Source organism: Hippoglossus stenolepis, chromosome 2, assembly GCF_022539355.2.
Source record: "Hippoglossus stenolepis isolate QCI-W04-F060 chromosome 2, HSTE1.2, whole genome shotgun sequence".
In the NCBI taxonomy this organism is placed as follows: domain Eukaryota; kingdom Metazoa; phylum Chordata; class Actinopteri; order Pleuronectiformes; family Pleuronectidae; genus Hippoglossus; species Hippoglossus stenolepis.
The window spans coordinates 15,006,980-15,024,287 of record NC_061484.1 but is presented as its reverse complement, the minus strand read 5'-3'; the positions used below and the strand labels follow the sequence as shown (position 1 = coordinate 15,024,287).

Genomic DNA, 17,308 nt, shown 5'->3' with positions numbered 1-17,308 from the left:
GCTTTTACTCAGATCTATTCCAACCACTGAAAATATTAGATTAAAAACATTTTATTCACAAGTCAATGCAATTACTTCACTGCACGTCAATGTGACAACAGAAATAAAGCTGTAACACAATCAATAAAACTGTATCACAATCTATAGAATCTAATAAGTAAATTATTCTCATTAGAATTCTGTCCCATTTTGTCCATTTAAGCTGAGAAGAATAAAGTATAATTTAAATCAATCTGACCTGCTTTAAAAATAGTTTTTAAAAATCTTTTATAGATTCAATAGCATTTCTGTTGATTATATTTCGAATGATCCCCACAAAACAACAAGCACAAAACAAAAACCTTTAAAAACTTTTAATACAAAAATGTGACAGTATTCAATTTATTTTTAACTGGAAAAAGCTAAAATCCCAAAGGAATTCTCTTTGTCCCTCGTGGACCTTTTTATATGTTTCAGGCAAATTCATGCAGCATCTGCAGGCGTCACGGTGCCACTGCAACGTTCTTCTCACACACAGAGTGCGATCAACTGGAACCACAGCTGCTGCTGGACGCACACGAGTGTGACAGACCAATGGATGACTCTGTCTTCGCTCTGGTTGTACAGAGACTGCTCCTAATGTCAGCACGTTCAGAGCCCTGGGCAGCCTATTGTTGATACCAACATATAGAAAATGATCACAATGATGATGATGACAATGATGATGATGATGGTGGTGGTGCTGGTGAAGTTGACGACAGATTTGTTGAGCAGTTGCTCATCAGACTTTCCGCGTTCCCAGGACCTTTAAGGCCACGTAACTGTAAAGCCCTTATAATGTTTGTCTTTCAGTCTGTCTAAGAAGGAAATGACTAGGGGAACGTAAAAAGAGGTGCTGACCTTGAGGTGGAGACACACACACACACACACACACACACACACACACACACACACACACACACACACACACACACACACACACACACACACACACACACACACACACACACACACTTTACACACACAGAATAAGTGAATAGAAATTGGTGGGCACGAGGGAGAAAGGGTGGGAGATAGATTTAGGAAGGAAGTTAGGGAGCACTCGGAGAGGAAAGTTACCATGATGACGACCTGTGTGTTGGTCATCAGTGACACAGGTGTGCTCTGATGTCAGAAGAAGTGATCTCAAAATAAGTTTGATTATGATTTCAAAGAGCCAGAAGGGACATATTCTTACTAACTTAAACATTAAATATATAACATTTTCTACAATTGATGACAAAGAAAATCATAAGCCAACTTTGCTTGACATTACTTTACATGATAAATCAGTTACCACATATTTGCCAGTTAATTTGTGTGGGCCACCTAATCATTTAATTACCAATTAATTTGAGTAAACATAACACAAACAGCTTTCATACTCTCCACTCATTTTTTAAAAACTTGTCTCAAATCTGATAACTAAAATAACTTAAATATGTTTATGTAATGTTGCTACAAACAAATATCATTTGGAGATTTTTTTTTTTTTTATCAACACATGAAAACAAAGATGTCGCACTGGATGATTCCCCAAGCAATTGTGTTACTGGTGGCATTGTCTATACGTGCACGGTCACTGTATGTGTGTGTTTGTACAGATGAGCACATGCACGTGTGCACAATTCATCATTGTCTGTTTATTATATTGTGATATAAGTGCAGTTGCAGATATTTTCTTGGATGCAGTCCAGGTCCCTTCAAAGTCTGGGACTGACCAGTGTGAGTGTGTGTGTGTGTGTGTGTGTGTGTGTGTGTGTGTGTGTGTGTGTGTGTGTGTGTGTGTGTGTGTGTGTGTGTGTGTGTGTGTGTGTGTGTGTGTGTGTGTGTGTGTTATGAGAAGTGTGTGTGTGCGTATTGGTGGTGGAGGGGTGGGAGGGGGGCTGGTGGAGGTTCCTTATCTACAGGCCACAGGCAGCTTTTGAGGCTCTTATCAGCAGCCACCACATTGTACGAGCACATCCTCTTGTCCAGCAGGGAGCGGAAAACTCTCCTTGCAACATGGTTCCCTCTCTCTCCCTCTCTCTCCCTCTCGCTCGCTCTTCCCCCTTGTCTCTCTCTCTCTCTCCCACCTCACACTTGCCTGTACCAGACTCTCTCCGACTGGCAACTAACTAGAGCATTGTGTCTTCTTGGCGAAGAGCGGGAGGGATAGACCGAACAGTGAAAATGAGAGAGGGAGAGTGACAGAGGTGAGAGTGACATATGGACAAGAGGGACCCCCACACCTTCCATCCTCCCCGGGCTTTGAGTTTGTCTTCATTCGGAGGAGCAACTTCACAACTAAAAAAACTAATATAAACGGCGGTCCGTCTCATTCTGTCTACATTTCTCTGTGAATACTTTGGACTTTTATTATTATAATTATTGTTATTATTTAATTTCGAATAATACATTTCCGGAGGGGTCTCACCTGAGCACGAGGAGTTATTTTGAGTGGTGTCGGAAAGTTTGGCTCCATCTCTGACCTCAGAGACTGACAGACAGACAGTGACAGGCTGCAGAGGAGTGTGAGCGACCTGAAGGAGGAGGAGGAGGAGGAGGAGCAGGAGGAGAAAGACGTTAAACGCTGAGGAGATAGAACATGTGCGTTCACACATCACTGGAACTCTGATGGATTTTACAGGACAAACAGATGGATGTCATCATGAGTCTGTGAGTATTAAACCTCATTAGACATTTCATTTATTTTACTTGACTCGTGTTTTAGTATCTGAGCTGTTTGCAGCATTTAATTATTTCAACTAATATTGATAATAATAAAATAATGAGAAAATTAATATAAAGTAGAAGTTTCGGTTGTTATGTCATCTACTTGTTTGTACATTCAGTAAAATAAAATAAAAGTAAAATTATTATTATCATCAGAAAAAATCATGTGGGTTGAAAAGTGCTCTGCTTAAAAAATGATCATATATATTATTTAAATATACAATATAATCAGCATTGTGAGGCAATAACCAATGCATAAATAAAAAAGATGTCAAAAAGAGACGTACTGGACAGATATAAAAACCAGTGCAAAATTCATTAATTGTTAATATTTAATGAATGACATTTGTAGCATAAAGGTTCAGCAAATATATCCAAAAATATCTAACATGAGTATTGAATTAAGTATTTGTTATTAGTTCATTGTGTATAAACGTTTAGTTAAACACTCTGTGGATACAGGCTCCACTTGACAAAATATTAAATATAATAAATAAATAAATATAAACAAATATAAAATATATCCTATTATCGACTCTACAAAATATAAATATGTAACTTTTTGCTTTTTAGCTTGCTGCCACAGATTATTCTTTCAGGATAACTAACCTTAGAGTGATGAGTATTTAACACGGACCCCTTTGAGAAATTCATCAGTGATTCTGTCAGCTTCTCTAACGGTTCTTTTAACCAAGGTATTTAAATGGAAAAGAATATAAAACTGTTGCAAAAAAAGATTGTACCTCAGAGCGATGGCCTGACACATCATCATGAAAAAAACGGAACAGTCCGGGCAAAAAGTCACGACCACGAGAAAAGATAAAACAGGAACAATTGCGATTGCAAAACCTGAGACATCATCATGTCTTCGCCTTGCAGAGCAGAGTGTGTCTCCCTGCTTGAAGACACGGCAGCAGAGACCCAGCTTGGATGTGATGAATCTGTAAATCTTCCATGAAGTAAATTCAGATTCAAACCGTGAAACAACTTCCGCTGAAAATTCCCCTAAAACAACTTCATCACAGTTTAGTTCAAGGTCTTGTGCAAACTTTGACCTTTGACCACATTTTCACATCTTTTCCGTTAATATAAACCATGCATATATCTACCATATCCTGAGTGAGCTTTTCTTCTTTTGTTCAACAGACTCTTTGATATCAATCCAATCTTCCCTGGTCTGGGATGTTCTGAATGCTTTAAAGGATTTTGACTCACATCCTCAAACTAATCGCAGACGGACATATAGACAGACGGACTCATCAAGAGCAGCCACCGGAGACTCGTCCGAAAAGTAGAATCCGCCGCTCAGGATGTACTGTCAGGAAAATAGAGTCATCCAGTTCAAATCTGACCAAAAAAACCCACTTCAGCTCTGCGCTGCACGCATCCACAGACAACACGACAGAAGAAGCTCTTCATTCATGACTGTAACACAGATATAAATACATTTTGTTTCATTGGAATTTCTATAATCATCCAGCAGGGGATGGATTGAAGACTCAAATGCTGACCCTGTGTGGCAGGCAAAAAGACCAACTGACAAATCTATATGTTAGAGCAAGAAAAAAGCTGCACATTCTGCAGGAAAGTGGAGCAAAGGAAGAGGAAATAAAGAATTTTCATTGTCATCTTTAAGGGAAATACACAAAGATTGGGCTGTGAGAGATTTAAAAGGCTTTAGCTGCAGGTGGAACATGTTAGTTACTCTCATACACATATAAAGACACCGCAGGGACGCACGCTCGCAGCACGTGGGCAGCACGTGGGCAGCAGAGAGGAACGAGACTGTGGGATTCCCTCTGGGGCTTCACCATCATGATGGAGAAGCTGAAGCCCACCACTCCACCCACCTCACCCCCGGACCTACCTCGACCCTCTTCCTCCTCCTCCTCTTTCTCTGCCTCCTCGCCCACGTGTGCGTCCGTGGAGCAGCACAGCCCCCCGGAGAACCAGACTTCAGCTATCGGCAGCCCGTGTCCTGCTAAGAAGACAGGGCCCAAGGGACACATAGATGTCCCCAACACTGTCTCCATTCAGTCCACCATCACCACAACAACGGTGTTGGCCAATCACTGCGCGGATAAAGCTGCTGTGCTTGAGCCCATCGCCAAGGAGACCAAGCAAGAGCAGGAGGAGAAGCAAAAAGGAGGAAAGAGCACAACGGCCCCTGCTGCTACCTCCAACAGGTCCCCAACTCTTTCTTCTCCTCCTCCGCTCCTCCCAGCTCCGGCCAAGACATCTCCGTGTACGCTCCCACCTCCAACCGCTATATCATCATCCTCATCATCCTCTCCTCTTCCTCCCTACATTCCGGTCATCAGTCTCGGTCACAGCAAGCCACCTCTGCCGCTGCCCAACACCCCTCTGACCGCCCTCCATCCGATCCCCGGCCTCCTGCACAGGCCTCATGGGGACATTCGCCGCGGCCAGCAGACCTGTTTGACTGTGGCGTGCACTGGAGGTCCTGGAGGCCCCTCAGCTCACTCCCCGGGGTCCCTGCTGCCTCAGCAGTACCTGCCTGCACACGCCTTCTTCAGCAGGTGAAATTTGGCGTTTTGTTTTTGCATTCATCCATTTTGACAGTGTTTCCAGCATATTTACCTTATGACCACTAAAAATATCGCAGGTTATACTCAACAGCGCCATTTTCCCCTCTTCGATTTTTTCATTTTTGAAGGCCTAACAAGGTGCAGTCATAAGATCCACAATATTAACAGACAGAATATGATAATGGACGACCCGCTCTACCTCCTGAGCCACAGCCTTCTCTACTGATTTTATTTAGCTTTAACGAAAGGGCCTGCTCTTATATCTTTTCCAGGATTAAATAATCCTATTAATAAAAAGTCAAAAAATGTTGCACTTTTGTCAGAGGTATGTATAGGAATAGGAATAAGAATGAAATTAATAAAACTTTATTTTTATAGCATTTATTGTATCTAAATATAGATGTATGAAAACAAACAAAACCCGTTAAAATGAGTTGAAAATCATGCATTGACAAGCTTTCTGATAAAAATATGTTTTCAGATGCAACATCCGCTCCCCACAGAATATCCTGCCGTATATGAAGTAAGACAAATCAATGTCACAGGCTCCTCCATCTACAGTACTTTTTTAACAGGAACACAAGCAGATGTGTGTCACTAAACTATCAAATTTAATACAATGCGGCTTCGGGAGATGTCAAAGTTTCTGTTTCACATAAAACCTCAACTGCTGGGATTTCATAGTGGCTGCTCTATGACATGACAGCAGGATGTGTGCTGTTATAAAGGAGCCTCACATTTCTCACACTACATTTACTCAGAAATGTAATTTAATGCTTTTGTGGTTGTGCGTTTTGTTTCAGAAACCTGTACAGGCTGTCATTTTAAAACTCAACATTATTCTTTTAGTTGCAGCTAAATTTAGACATTGAAGTGACGAACAGACCAGAACTCTGAAAGTTCTCTTTGGGTTTGAGGAATTGGCACCTCGTAGATTACACTCGTGAAGTAAGGCATTCATTTGCAGACTTTATAAAGCCCTCCTACTGTTCATCTATTCTCTACTCCAAAAAGGATTTTAAACACAGTTTTCTTTCTGCAACAAAGGAGCACAAGCTATATTGAAAAAGGACCCCCACTGTGGCTACATCTATGATTTCCCCATCTGTCATGGAGGTGTGGGAATAAGATCGCCTCCCCACTTCTCTCTGGTTTGTTTGTAGCAGGAAGCGTTGGTCTATTTCATCCTCCTGAAGAAGAATTAGCCAGTAACCAGGCTTAATGAGACCGAGCTAAAACTGTGCACGTACATTCAATCAACACCAGAAACATATTCACACCTCAGTTAATGGCTTTCACCGTCTTCCTGCTTTCTCCAGCCACTCTGCTCAGCGTTGTTCAAAATGAGAGACGCTGCAAAGACCCAACATGTTTGTTTTGTTAGGAAATGTTAGAATATGTGTTTTTATTGTGAACACACACTCAACTGAATTTAATATTCCTGAGCAATTGAAGACTCATTCACAGCTTCACCTTTATTTAATTAATCCTCAGATCCTCCTGATATTTCTCACTAGCAGAGGTCAATTTTCACTCACATTTAGAGGAGCCATATCTTGATGGAATGACTTTTGACAGGTGGCAAATAACTATTTTATTAAATGTTACAAAAAATGCTTAAAATACAATTTTTTTTACCGCTGTTCACGACTATTCTTCTTTATGCATTGTTGTCTATGCAGATTAGTTTTACTATTGATTACTTTGCTCAGGAGAAAATAAATGTGTACAAAATTACACTCATCACTTATACACATCATATACACACATTTTTTCCTTCTATATTCAGATCAATATTGTTATATTATATATTATTTATATATATTATTTATTGATTAAATTGTCTGTTTTTAAGCTACTGTTGAAATTGCACTTACCTGGAGAAACGCTATTTCATTCTACACTGCACAGTTTTGCTGTTTTGTTTGAAATGACAATAAAGTTCTTAAATTTAATTGAATGTCATTAATTACAATTTTTGTAATTTTAAGAAATTTCATCTAGGGATTAAAACTCACCCACTGTGTTTTTCGGCCTCTCCCTTGCACCCTATTTTATTTTTCTTGTCATTTTTATACCCTTAAAAACATTAAAACTGTTTTTATATACAGCTACATTAAAAAAATGTCAGGCTAATTCTGCATGCAATTACCAAAATGTCCCACTTACAGACATTGTGCTGTGTTTTCTGTCTCTAGCTCGTACCTGGGTCCCTCAGGAGGAAACTATGGCATCCTCAACAACAGCCGCATCAAGAGGAGACAGTCGTCACACTTTGAGATGGAGATCAATGACTGTGAGTTTTACACGTGGACACAGATGCAATGAAATTACCTCTGACAGTCAAGAGAGTCAGGTGTAATATTTTAAGAGCTGCATTTAAAGGAGACGTTTGGAAATGGCTTGTTTCTCTTTATCATCCATTCCCATGTGTTCATTTATCTCTTGACACTTTTGTGGCTTTCAGTGCAGACTATTTACTCGATCTTTGAAAATGAATCTCAAGCACATATACTGACTATACTTAAGGTGGTGATTTAATTCCCTAATTCCTTTGGGCACCATAGGCTTCCACAGTAAAAGGTACATGTGTTAGAGGTCTATTTTCAGCCATGGATTAATACGCATTACTCTAATGAGTATTTACAGCAGCACTTAGTGTTAAGTGTGTGAGACTGATTTAAAATAAACTAGAAGTGCTCCAACAAGGTCCAACAGTCCCCTCATGAAACCACATTGAAATACACTGGATCTGTTTATTTATTTTTATCTGCAGCAAAATGCTCATTATAACACACACACTCATAAATATCAGTCCCCTAAATATGTCAAATTATTTTCATCAAGATCCATGAATTACAACTAAAATGTTGAAAAACGTTTGCAATGTTTAAGAAAGTCATAAGAAATCTTGGCTCCGCTCCCTAATCCATATGAAAACCCTGAAGGGTCATGATGAGAATTTTGATTGAGGATTACTTTTGCGTTATATCGTAAAACTATTGCGAGGTAAATGCAGTTGGTCTTAGTGGAGGTATATGTTCAACTGACTGCCATTCTACAGTTTGTACTGTTGGATCAATTTATTGTAGCTTTTGGTGTTAATATATAAATTGAACCTCTGTTTATGTGTTTCCAGCAGGCCCCCCCCAGAAACTCGCTCGCCGTGTCTTCACCAACAGTCGTGAGCGCTGGCGGCAGCAGAACGTGAACGGGGCTTTCTCTGAGCTCAGGAAACTCATTCCCACTCACCCGCCTGACAAAAAGCTCAGCAAGAATGAAATCCTGCGTCTGGCGGTAAAGTACATCAACTTCCTGGTCACTCTGCTCAACGACCAGGCCGAGGACAAGAGCCGAGACTCCGCTGAGGAGGAGGCTGAGGATGAAGGTACGGCAGAAGGCTCGGACAGCAATAAACTCAACTCCCTTTTTCGGTCCCGCGCCGTCCTGCCGCCCTCAGCCATCATGGCAAAAGCCCGCAGAGACTCAACAGACTCAGTTGTTGCCCTGGCTAATTCCCCAGTAACATCCAGTTGCTATGGTGACACGGACAGTGAAGAAAGCTTTGGGGCTAAGACCTCTTTGGTGACCCAAGGTATTCTGGGAAAGGTCAAGGGTCAGATGAGAATGGTGGCTGCCACAAATGATGAGAGGTGACACTGGAGAGGTGCAAACAAAGGAGTGTGCAGCCGGCGGGAGTTTAACTGCCACACTGACGGAGAAAGACAGGACAATGGTCTGAGAGAGTTTCCGGAGCCAGCATGGTTCACTCCTCACACTCTGCTCCAGCATCACCTCCCAAATCATGTGAATAAGAAGAAGACTCGCTGTTGGTGATATTTTGCCATTTTAATTGTCTCTATATTGATTTTATTATATTGATTACAAGGCTCTGTGTTTTCAAAAAGTCTGCAGGAGGCTTAGAGACATGAATTATATTTTCTGTAGTTTTTTTCCAAAATAATGTGACAGTGTTCTGCGGTAAACATTACACCACAGTGTCAAACCATTGAAATTCATCATGTGGATGATTTATGCAAAACAGAATCCTGGAAATATAGTTACATAATATTTCAGGCTGGATTAATGTCCTAATATGTTTTAATAATAAAAAATCTAATAATCAGGATCTTGAATCCCCAATCTGTCTCCCCCACAACAATGTAGAATCTCTAAAAAGATATGGGATGAATATCATGACACACTCTGAAACTGAGAGAAGGTGTTTAAAAGCTTGAAAGGTAATTTAATCAAATAATCTAATGAAAGCATATTAAAATCTCTATTCAAAAAATTAATGGGAATCTTTACTTCCTCCATGTTGAGCTCCATTGCTGGAGGAGTCTGTTGATTCCATGTGATTGACATGTGATTGGACTGTACTTCAACTGAGAGAAAACTATACATTAGGAGCAAATGCCTCTGCCTCCAGGATCCTAACTCAGTTTCAGAGTTTCAGATCAGAGCTGCAGGTCAACACTGCTAAAGATCCTGTGATATGCAAACCTCATGAACGTGGCAATCTCAGAAAAAGTGCGTGTTGGTAGACTTAACTCTGAAATAACAGACATTTGTCCTTTTAAAATTCAAGTTTCAACATTTCAGACCTGTACATTCACCTCTGTTCAGATCATGTACAAGGTTTCAAAGCAGGAAAACAAACTGATGCACTTGGAGAACAGGGATACATTTAAGACTCTGAAAATGTGTTGTAAAAACTCTGTAATCAAGAGAGCTGCAGTTTTGAAAAAGGAAAACTCAAATAGTAAACAACGTTGGCAGAGATTAGTGTGTTTTTTTTTCAGCCTATCAGAACATTGTGCAACCTTTCAACGCCTTTTTTCAGTTTCAGAAAATGTCATGATATATATCCCATAAAAAGAGGGTTAAAAGATTTTCAGTGAAAATGCAGCCTCGGGTGTTTCTATGTAAATAACCAGCATCTCCTCTGTTGTGCGTGTGAAGAAATGCACGACACACATTCCTGCATTTCAGTGTTGCAGTTTTGGACGTTCCTGCTGTCTTCACTGTCAGAGAAGCAGGGCCGATGGTCCCGCCCTGACATTGTGACACACTTGTACCAGACAGAAATAAAGTGCGTCTTAGTTTGCTGTTCCTTATTTGACATCCTCTTACTGCGTTACTAAGACTGCTCTTCATCAGCACGATTTCTCAACAGCATCCAAATGTTTTGTTGCTTTCAGTTCATTGAACATACGTGTGGATCCTCAAATGTTTAGTTTAGTGATGATCACGATGACCATTAGATGCAGTTAGAAAAGTGCAATGCTAGTAAATTAGAAGTATGAGAGATAGATATTGTCTGTACGTCTTTTTATTAATATTGAACGTTCATATTTCACAATAAAATGCAGTCATGTGTTTATAACTCAACACAAAAATGATGTCACCACATATTACATGGGCTAAACAGCAAAAGCCAAGCTGCATGTTATATTGTGGATGAGAGAGGATGAGAGATGGTGTAGTATGTCACTCAGTAGAGTTCATACCTCTGCCGAGGCCCAACAATCTCCTTCTCAAACCACATTTAAATTCACTACGTCTGGATTTTTATTTGGATCTGCCACACAATGCACACACTCATGAATATCAGTTCCCTAAACATGCAATAAAATGTCAAAGAAAGTGAAAAGAAATTCTGGATCTGCAAAATCTAACAGGTTCTTTTCTGACCCATCCTTCCACCACGTTTCCTGACAATCTGTGCAGTTGTTTTTGCTTAATCCTGCTAACTAACCACAAAAACAGTTGAAAATATAACCTCCTTGGAGGAGTCAACTAGAATGGCGCTCAGTAGAGCTCATAACTCCGCCAAGGCCCAAAAGAGTCCTTATTAAATTTAATCAAACTGCACCAAATGGCAAACACTCAGATATTAGTCCTCTTAATATGCCTGAATCAAGATGTCTGCATTATTTCCACAGAAATTCACAAAAATGTAACCAAATCCACTCCAAAAGTTAATTGGTTCTTCCCTGGCCCATAACCCACCCTTCCACCAACTTTCAAGAAATTTGGTTCAGTCGTTTTTGTATAATCCTGCAAAAGGGCAGACAAACAGCATTCAAAGCAAAACCTGCTTGGCGTAAACAAAACCAGTTAAAAAACTACTAAATGATTTTAAACCCTAAAGCCAGGTGAAACTATTTACTGAAAAAAGGGGGGAAAAAAGTTTGTATTCATTTGTCATTGCATTTGAAGAAGCTTTTGCACACGTATTGTACATGTTTGTACCTTCTGTGCATGGGCGTGTGTGCAAGCAGTGAAGTGGATGCAGTGGTGAAGAATTCGCAAAAGACTGATGCAACAGCAACAATAGTGGGTGGTTTGTGTGAGGAAGGTCAGGGTGGATGTGGGATGTGGTTAGAGACGGGGTTCCACATGTTGGGGGGATTGTATAAGTGAAAGTTTGGGGTGTACATTGCAGCTGTGCGTTGGTGCTGCTGTCTTTTAGCCTGCGTGCATCGACTGTCAAGTGGCCAGGAAACGCCTACAGTTAGAGCTGTCTCATTGACGGCCAACGAGTTTCCTGGAGGAGGGGCGGTGGAGGTGTGTGCTGTATGTATGTGTGTTTGATGGTTTTTTGCACATGTGGGGTGGCAACCGCTGCACGGGGGAAGAGAGTGGGGAAAAACAGCCACCAGGATGCTCTGGGAACCCCTGTACACCCTGTTTCGGGACCACACAACAGGAAGAGCTGCTTTCACAACTCCTGCTACGGCTGTTTGTGTCCGCTCTGCTGTGCCAGGCTGCTCTGTCCCCTCCCTGCTTCGCTCTGAAACCACAGAGACCATTAAAAACAGAGGCAGGGTCACATGAAATACAAATAACAACCGGCACACGCTAACGTTTTTGCTCGTTTTCAGTAGCAACACAAACAACAAACTCACAATAGTCACCCTGGAGTCACAGTGTGATGTATTAAGGGGTAAACCAATAACTGTTGACTCTTTTGCAGCGGCAGCAGCACAGTTTGGCTCACACGGCAGGAAAAGCACAGGTGTGCCTTTAAAAATGTCTGCATTCCATTTAGGTGAGCCGGCTCGGTGTTGGCACTGTGCGACTCACTGTCATTACAAACTGAGACACCTGATGGACCTTAAAACAATGTGGCATCTGAAGTTCCTCAAAGTTTATAGAGAATCATAGAAAGTTTCATCTAATTCAGCGTATTTTTTGAAATCCTCTTAACATCCTGATAGCCATCAATAAATAGTACAAAAATGTAATGATTGTCTAGCGTACCTGTCAGTCACTAACTGACCTGCCTGCGCAGCCTGCCCATGGTCTCAATGTGAAGGATCGGAGTCTTCACAAGTTAGCGAGTGAGTCACGGCAAAGACGTTTTCTGGCAGTCGTCTGTCGCAAATGTCTTTCGGGGGAGTAGCTATGAAGAGAGGGTCGATGGGACGTTTCTGTTTCATATGTTCAAAGTGTAGCTTGTTCTTGCTAGTTTTTCTAGGATTACCAACCCTAGCTTTAATGTTCTGATTCATTCTCAATGCTCTCATAGTTTAATTTTTGGCTTTCAGCTGCTTGGCTGCAAACACCAGACGGAAAAACTTCTCTGGTGAGTGTAGTGGAGCATTAAAGATATTTATCTCAGGAGCTGGTAGGGACCAAACATGGAGCTACAATAGTCATGTGGTCAGAAACATGAAAAGCTTATTTGCTCCATAGCTGCTGGATGTGCAAATTGTTTGCACAGGTCCATCCTATCAACTTAGATGATGATATGTCACATGTGCTGTGTTTTATCGATGCACATTCGACAGTTGTGCAGTGTGTATTTATTCAGAACAAACAGCCAGTGTACCGGCTCTGCAGGAATCAGCTCAGGCTGGCAACACATGCACCTACGCCCATCATGTGATTGGATCTGAGCCTGTGTTTGTGCTACAGGTCAGACTCAGACAGATCTGAAAACCTAACAGGGACAGCTTTAAAAGTTTTTTTTCCTTTTTCCTCATATCTCAATAATCCGAGACATGTAGTCGAGAGTGAAACCTAGTGAACGGGCCTTTTTGGCAGCAGGAATTCAGACTTGTCATAGTAGGAAAAGCACAAGTGTTCACCAACAACAATGGCTCTGTTCTATTCAAGTGCTGCAGTGAGAAAGACAGTGAGTCATGTACAACACCAGGGCCCTGAAACTGAATCATTCATTGTATAATTTAGATCTGTGTTTTTACTACTGGGAACATGACAATATGTCGTCTGTGAAAAAAAACAAGTTGACTAATTGTGTGTCACAATGCAAACATGCTAAACCTCTCATATTTTCTCTGATCTAATCATATCTTCCAACTCTCCATATCCACCTTTACCTTCACCAGGGAGGATATGTTTCTGTTTGTCTGAAGGTTAGGGTGGTGGGAGGTTGTGCAAAAAATGTATGGATCTTGAGGAAAAAAAATGTGTAAGGGACGGTTATTTATGAGTAAATGACATCTGTAGCTGATCCACACAAAAATCTGGATTTAATGAATTTAAATGTGTTTTGTTTAGGGGACTGTTGGGCTTTGGAAATGTAAATATATCATTTTTCACATTTATTCATTACATTTATTAAATTCATAAATTTTAACTAGCCATTCAGGTTAAGCATTTTAGGAACCCCCTTTTAACCCATGTTGTTATCTCTTCAGATCTAGACACCGAAATCTACAAAACATCACTTTTTTCTGCTACAGGCCTTTGGAGGAAATTGCCTGTTTTTTTAAACTGCAATTTTTAACAGTCAGACTGCAGTGACGCATAAGTTGGCCAAAATGAAACTTTAACCTTAACAGCAGTTGAGCGTGCTGGAGTGTTATATCCTCTCTGTCCTGATACAGGAGGTCAAACAGGGTGAAGTAGGTCAGGCTGGGACTCAGAGATAATGACCTCGCCTCCGCGCATTTTCCCCTCCAACACTCTGCCCCTCTCAACATCACAACCACGTGTACAAATATGCACCAAGCTCAATTTCAGCCATGACGTACAGAAACGTGCACGTGAGGAGTGGTACTGATGGTCTAGGTGCAGCTTTAGCTTGTGAAAAGTAAGGACACCGCTTTGTAATAAACAGGTTTGGTAAGCTGCCAGGTTTTTCCAATGTTAAGTCAATTTAGTATCAATAGTAAAAATATTTAAATACACAATATTAATAATTAATAATATTTGTAAAACATTACTTTTGCCAATTTGCAACAAAATCATTCAAAAGAGACACAAAAGCAATAATTTAACAATTAATTTTCTTTAATTAAGTACAGGACAATAAAGTATAAGGGGAAAGTGCTCAGTGAATGATGTACTGTACAGTGTAGAGTGTGTAATATAACGTGTTGACAGACTTATAGAAATCAAGTTTAAATTCACCTTGAATCTACTGCTTACATTTAGTGATGGGCAAGAATTTGGCAAAATAATACTGTAAAGTATAATTATAAAGTATAATAATTATTTTACAATAATTGCATTTTTTTCTTAGGAGAAGCTGACTGCAGACTGTATAGAAAACACGTACCTACATACTTATGTAGAATGTAGACATTCTTTTCATACATAGATATTTGTTGCTTGGATGACAAATATCAATCTATCAATTACTGTGGGTAATATTCAACATTTCTTAAAAGTCACAAACACCCACCTTCTTGAACTAGAGGAATAAAAGAAGTTGAAAACAATATCAAGTCGATTGTTAATAAAATATCTTCTATTTTAAAATAAACCCTTTATCTTAAATTTCGGTGAATAAATAAGAAGTTGATTTTGAGTTAAATTGTGACGGTACTAAATCAAAACAAATCAATGTCTTAATTAATGTTAAGCACTTTACAAACACACTCCCTTCAGTCGTTCATTCAGTTTTCAGAACTTTCTCTCCTTGTTTTGCCAGTGACTCCACGCTGTCGTTCACTTTTCTCTCCACAGATTTTACGGCTTCGTTCGTCTTTTCTAACGTGGTTTTCTTGCTGAGCTTCCGTCTGCCCACTTCAGTTACCGCTGATCCAGCAGCTGCACCGACAGCTCCGCCGAGGAGACCCCACAAAAACAAGCCCAGCAGGAGACCCAGCAGTGCGCCCGCAATAACAACCTTGGGCACCTGTTTAACAGTGGTCACGGCTTTCTCCCACATTGGGCTATCAGCCACCATTTTGGCCCCTGCTTTGGCCCCCGAGCCCACTTTCTTCCACGCCGGACTCTGCGCCACCTTCTTTGCACCGGCACCGATTCCAGCACCGACTCGTAAAGAACTATCAGCTATCAGTTTAGCTCCGCTCTTGGCCCCAGATCCTACTTTTCCCCACATAGGACTCTGTGCCATATTCTTGGCCCCAGTTCCGATCCCGGCCCCTACAAGCATGGATCTGTCCGCCACTAGTTTGGCCCCGGAACCAACTTTCCCCCACATGGGACTTGCTGCTGCTGCTTTTGCTCCAGATCCCACCCACGCAGAACTATCCACCACCACCTTGGGAACTCTATCTCCTACTAGTTTGGATGCATGTTTGGCGCCAGCTCCCACCTTTCCCCAAACTGAACTATCAACCATCATCTTCTGGACGTTTTGTGCTCTGCTGCCAACCGTCCCCCACACTGGGCTACTTTTCACCTTCTTAGCTCCCTCACCAGCCCACATGGAGCCGTCTGACAGCAGCTTGGGTAACATTTTTGCACTAGACTCCATTTTCTCCATAATGGAACGAAGGAGTGAAGGCGACAAGCCTGAAAGCGTAATAGGAGGAATGCTCTCGATGTCCATGGTGCTTACACTCATCTCTGCCTCATGCCGTGTTTTCTCAATCTCATCTTCTCTCACTTCCTCTTCTGCCTCGGCCACAGACTGCATGTAGGGATAGACTAACCGCCTCTCAGAGTTAAGCTGTGCAACCTCGCTTGATTTTTCCTGCTCCAGCTTTTTGCCTCTTTTCTCTCTCGCTATCTCTACCTGTCTCTGTCTCACTCGGTTCTCAGCCTCCTGAAAAGCAGGACAAGAGTAACACTGTCCTCCGGCCTCCCTCACCGTCTGCTCCACCTTCTCTAGCAGCTCCGCCACGTTCCTCTTCTCCCCCTGACCCCCTCCGCTCTCCAGAACATGAAACCTGTCACGGCATTTCTCCACAAGGTTTAACAAATCCCCCCGCTGACTGGCAATATATTCCTCTATGCTGTTGTTTCCTGCCTTCCCACTCTCCCTCAGTCGATCTGCGTAAGTGAAAAGGACCAGAGTGTGTTTCTGGATCGCATCCGGGCCGAAAACAACTTCGAGGGCTTTGAGGGCCTGGAGCTCGGTCTTTGCGGGCTGGTCCAATGGGACGCACAGGAGGAAGGCGTGGGGGCCGGGACTGGACAAAGCAACACAGGAGGAGATCTGAGCTCGCACCTCATCAGGAGTTCGCTCTGAAGTGAACCAGTCTGGGGTATCCACCACTGCCACCTGCAGGTGATAGAGAGGAAACACATACAGCAATATAAAAACACAGGCAGATCATGGGAGACCTCGACTGTTCTATGACAAAAAGATTGTGTCACATAGAAGTAATTTGGGATTTTGGCCCTTGGTGGGATAAGAGAAAGGAAATTGAAAATGAGCGTGAGCCAAACAACAATAACAATCACTAACCCTTCGTCCTTCAACCAGCGCCTTCTTTTTCTCACACTGCTGAGTGATAGACGTGAGGCTGTCCGGGTCCGACTTGAACTCTTCTCCCCTGAGGATGCTGTTGCCAGCTGCACTCTTCCCTGCTCCGGAGCGCCCGAGAAGCACCAGACGCAGCTCCGGAGAGGATGAGGAGGATGAGGGGTACGAGGTGGAAGAGGCGGAGGCAAAAGTTGATGAGGTGGTTGAATAAGATGAGGGCAATGTGGAAGAAGTGGAGGATGAGGGGACTGTGGAGGATGAGGAGGATGAGGGGAATGAAGAGGATGAGGAGGATGAGGGGAATGTGGAAGATATGGAGGATGAGGGGACTGTGGAAGATGTGGAGGATGAGGGGAATGTGGAGGATGAG

General features: G+C 41.8%; 2 protein-coding genes and 1 long non-coding RNA gene across 4 annotated transcripts; 1 reads left to right on the top strand and 2 right to left on the bottom strand.

Moving 5' to 3' along the window:
* Nucleotides 1-338: 338 nt before the first annotated feature.
* On the bottom strand, nucleotides 339-3,698 carry LOC118100208. The gene is made up of 3 exons (XR_004694418.2): nucleotides 3,477-3,698; nucleotides 2,435-2,540; nucleotides 339-647 (listed from the first exon to the last, which is right to left on the bottom strand). It is a non-coding gene; the product is annotated as an uncharacterized LOC118100208 (long non-coding RNA).
* Nucleotides 2,005-10,402, top strand: lyl1 (LYL1 basic helix-loop-helix family member). 2 transcript variants are annotated; one of them, XM_035145040.2, is made up of 4 exons: nucleotides 2,005-2,676; nucleotides 3,880-5,273; nucleotides 7,481-7,578; nucleotides 8,425-10,402. In XM_035145040.2, exons 2-4 carry the CDS (start codon nucleotides 4,549-4,551, stop codon nucleotides 8,937-8,939), a joined length of 1,338 nt encoding a protein of 445 aa, XP_035000931.1. In that variant the 5' UTR covers nucleotides 2,005-2,676; nucleotides 3,880-4,548; the 3' UTR covers nucleotides 8,940-10,402. The 2 variants fall into 2 exon arrangements, with proteins under 2 accessions (XP_035000931.1, XP_035000922.1); XM_035145031.2 differs by having other exon boundaries at nucleotides 2,007-2,676; nucleotides 8,422-10,402.
* A 4,135-nt stretch (nucleotides 10,403-14,537) lies between these two features.
* LOC124854563 lies at nucleotides 14,538-17,307 on the bottom strand (the record flags this gene model as incomplete). Its single annotated transcript, XM_047342347.1, has 2 exons — nucleotides 14,538-16,734; nucleotides 16,921-17,307. Coding segments are annotated over 2 exons (1,968 nt in total), but the record flags the coding sequence as incomplete, so codon positions are not given.
* Nucleotide 17,308: the final 1 nt, after the last annotated feature.

Excerpts from the sequence above, each read along its gene's own strand:
- lyl1 (XM_035145031.2), top strand. The coding sequence starts at position 4,549 with ATGATGGAGAAGCTGAAGCCCACCACTCCACCCACCTCACCCCCGGAC. Across the intron at positions 5,274-7,480 it reads GCACACGCCTTCTTCAGCAG|CTCGTACCTGGGTCCCTCAG; the intron begins GTGAAATTTGGC and ends TTCTGTCTCTAG. Across the intron at positions 7,579-8,421 it reads TGAGATGGAGATCAATGACT|CAGGCCCCCCCCAGAAACTC; the intron begins GTGAGTTTTACA and ends ATGTGTTTCCAG.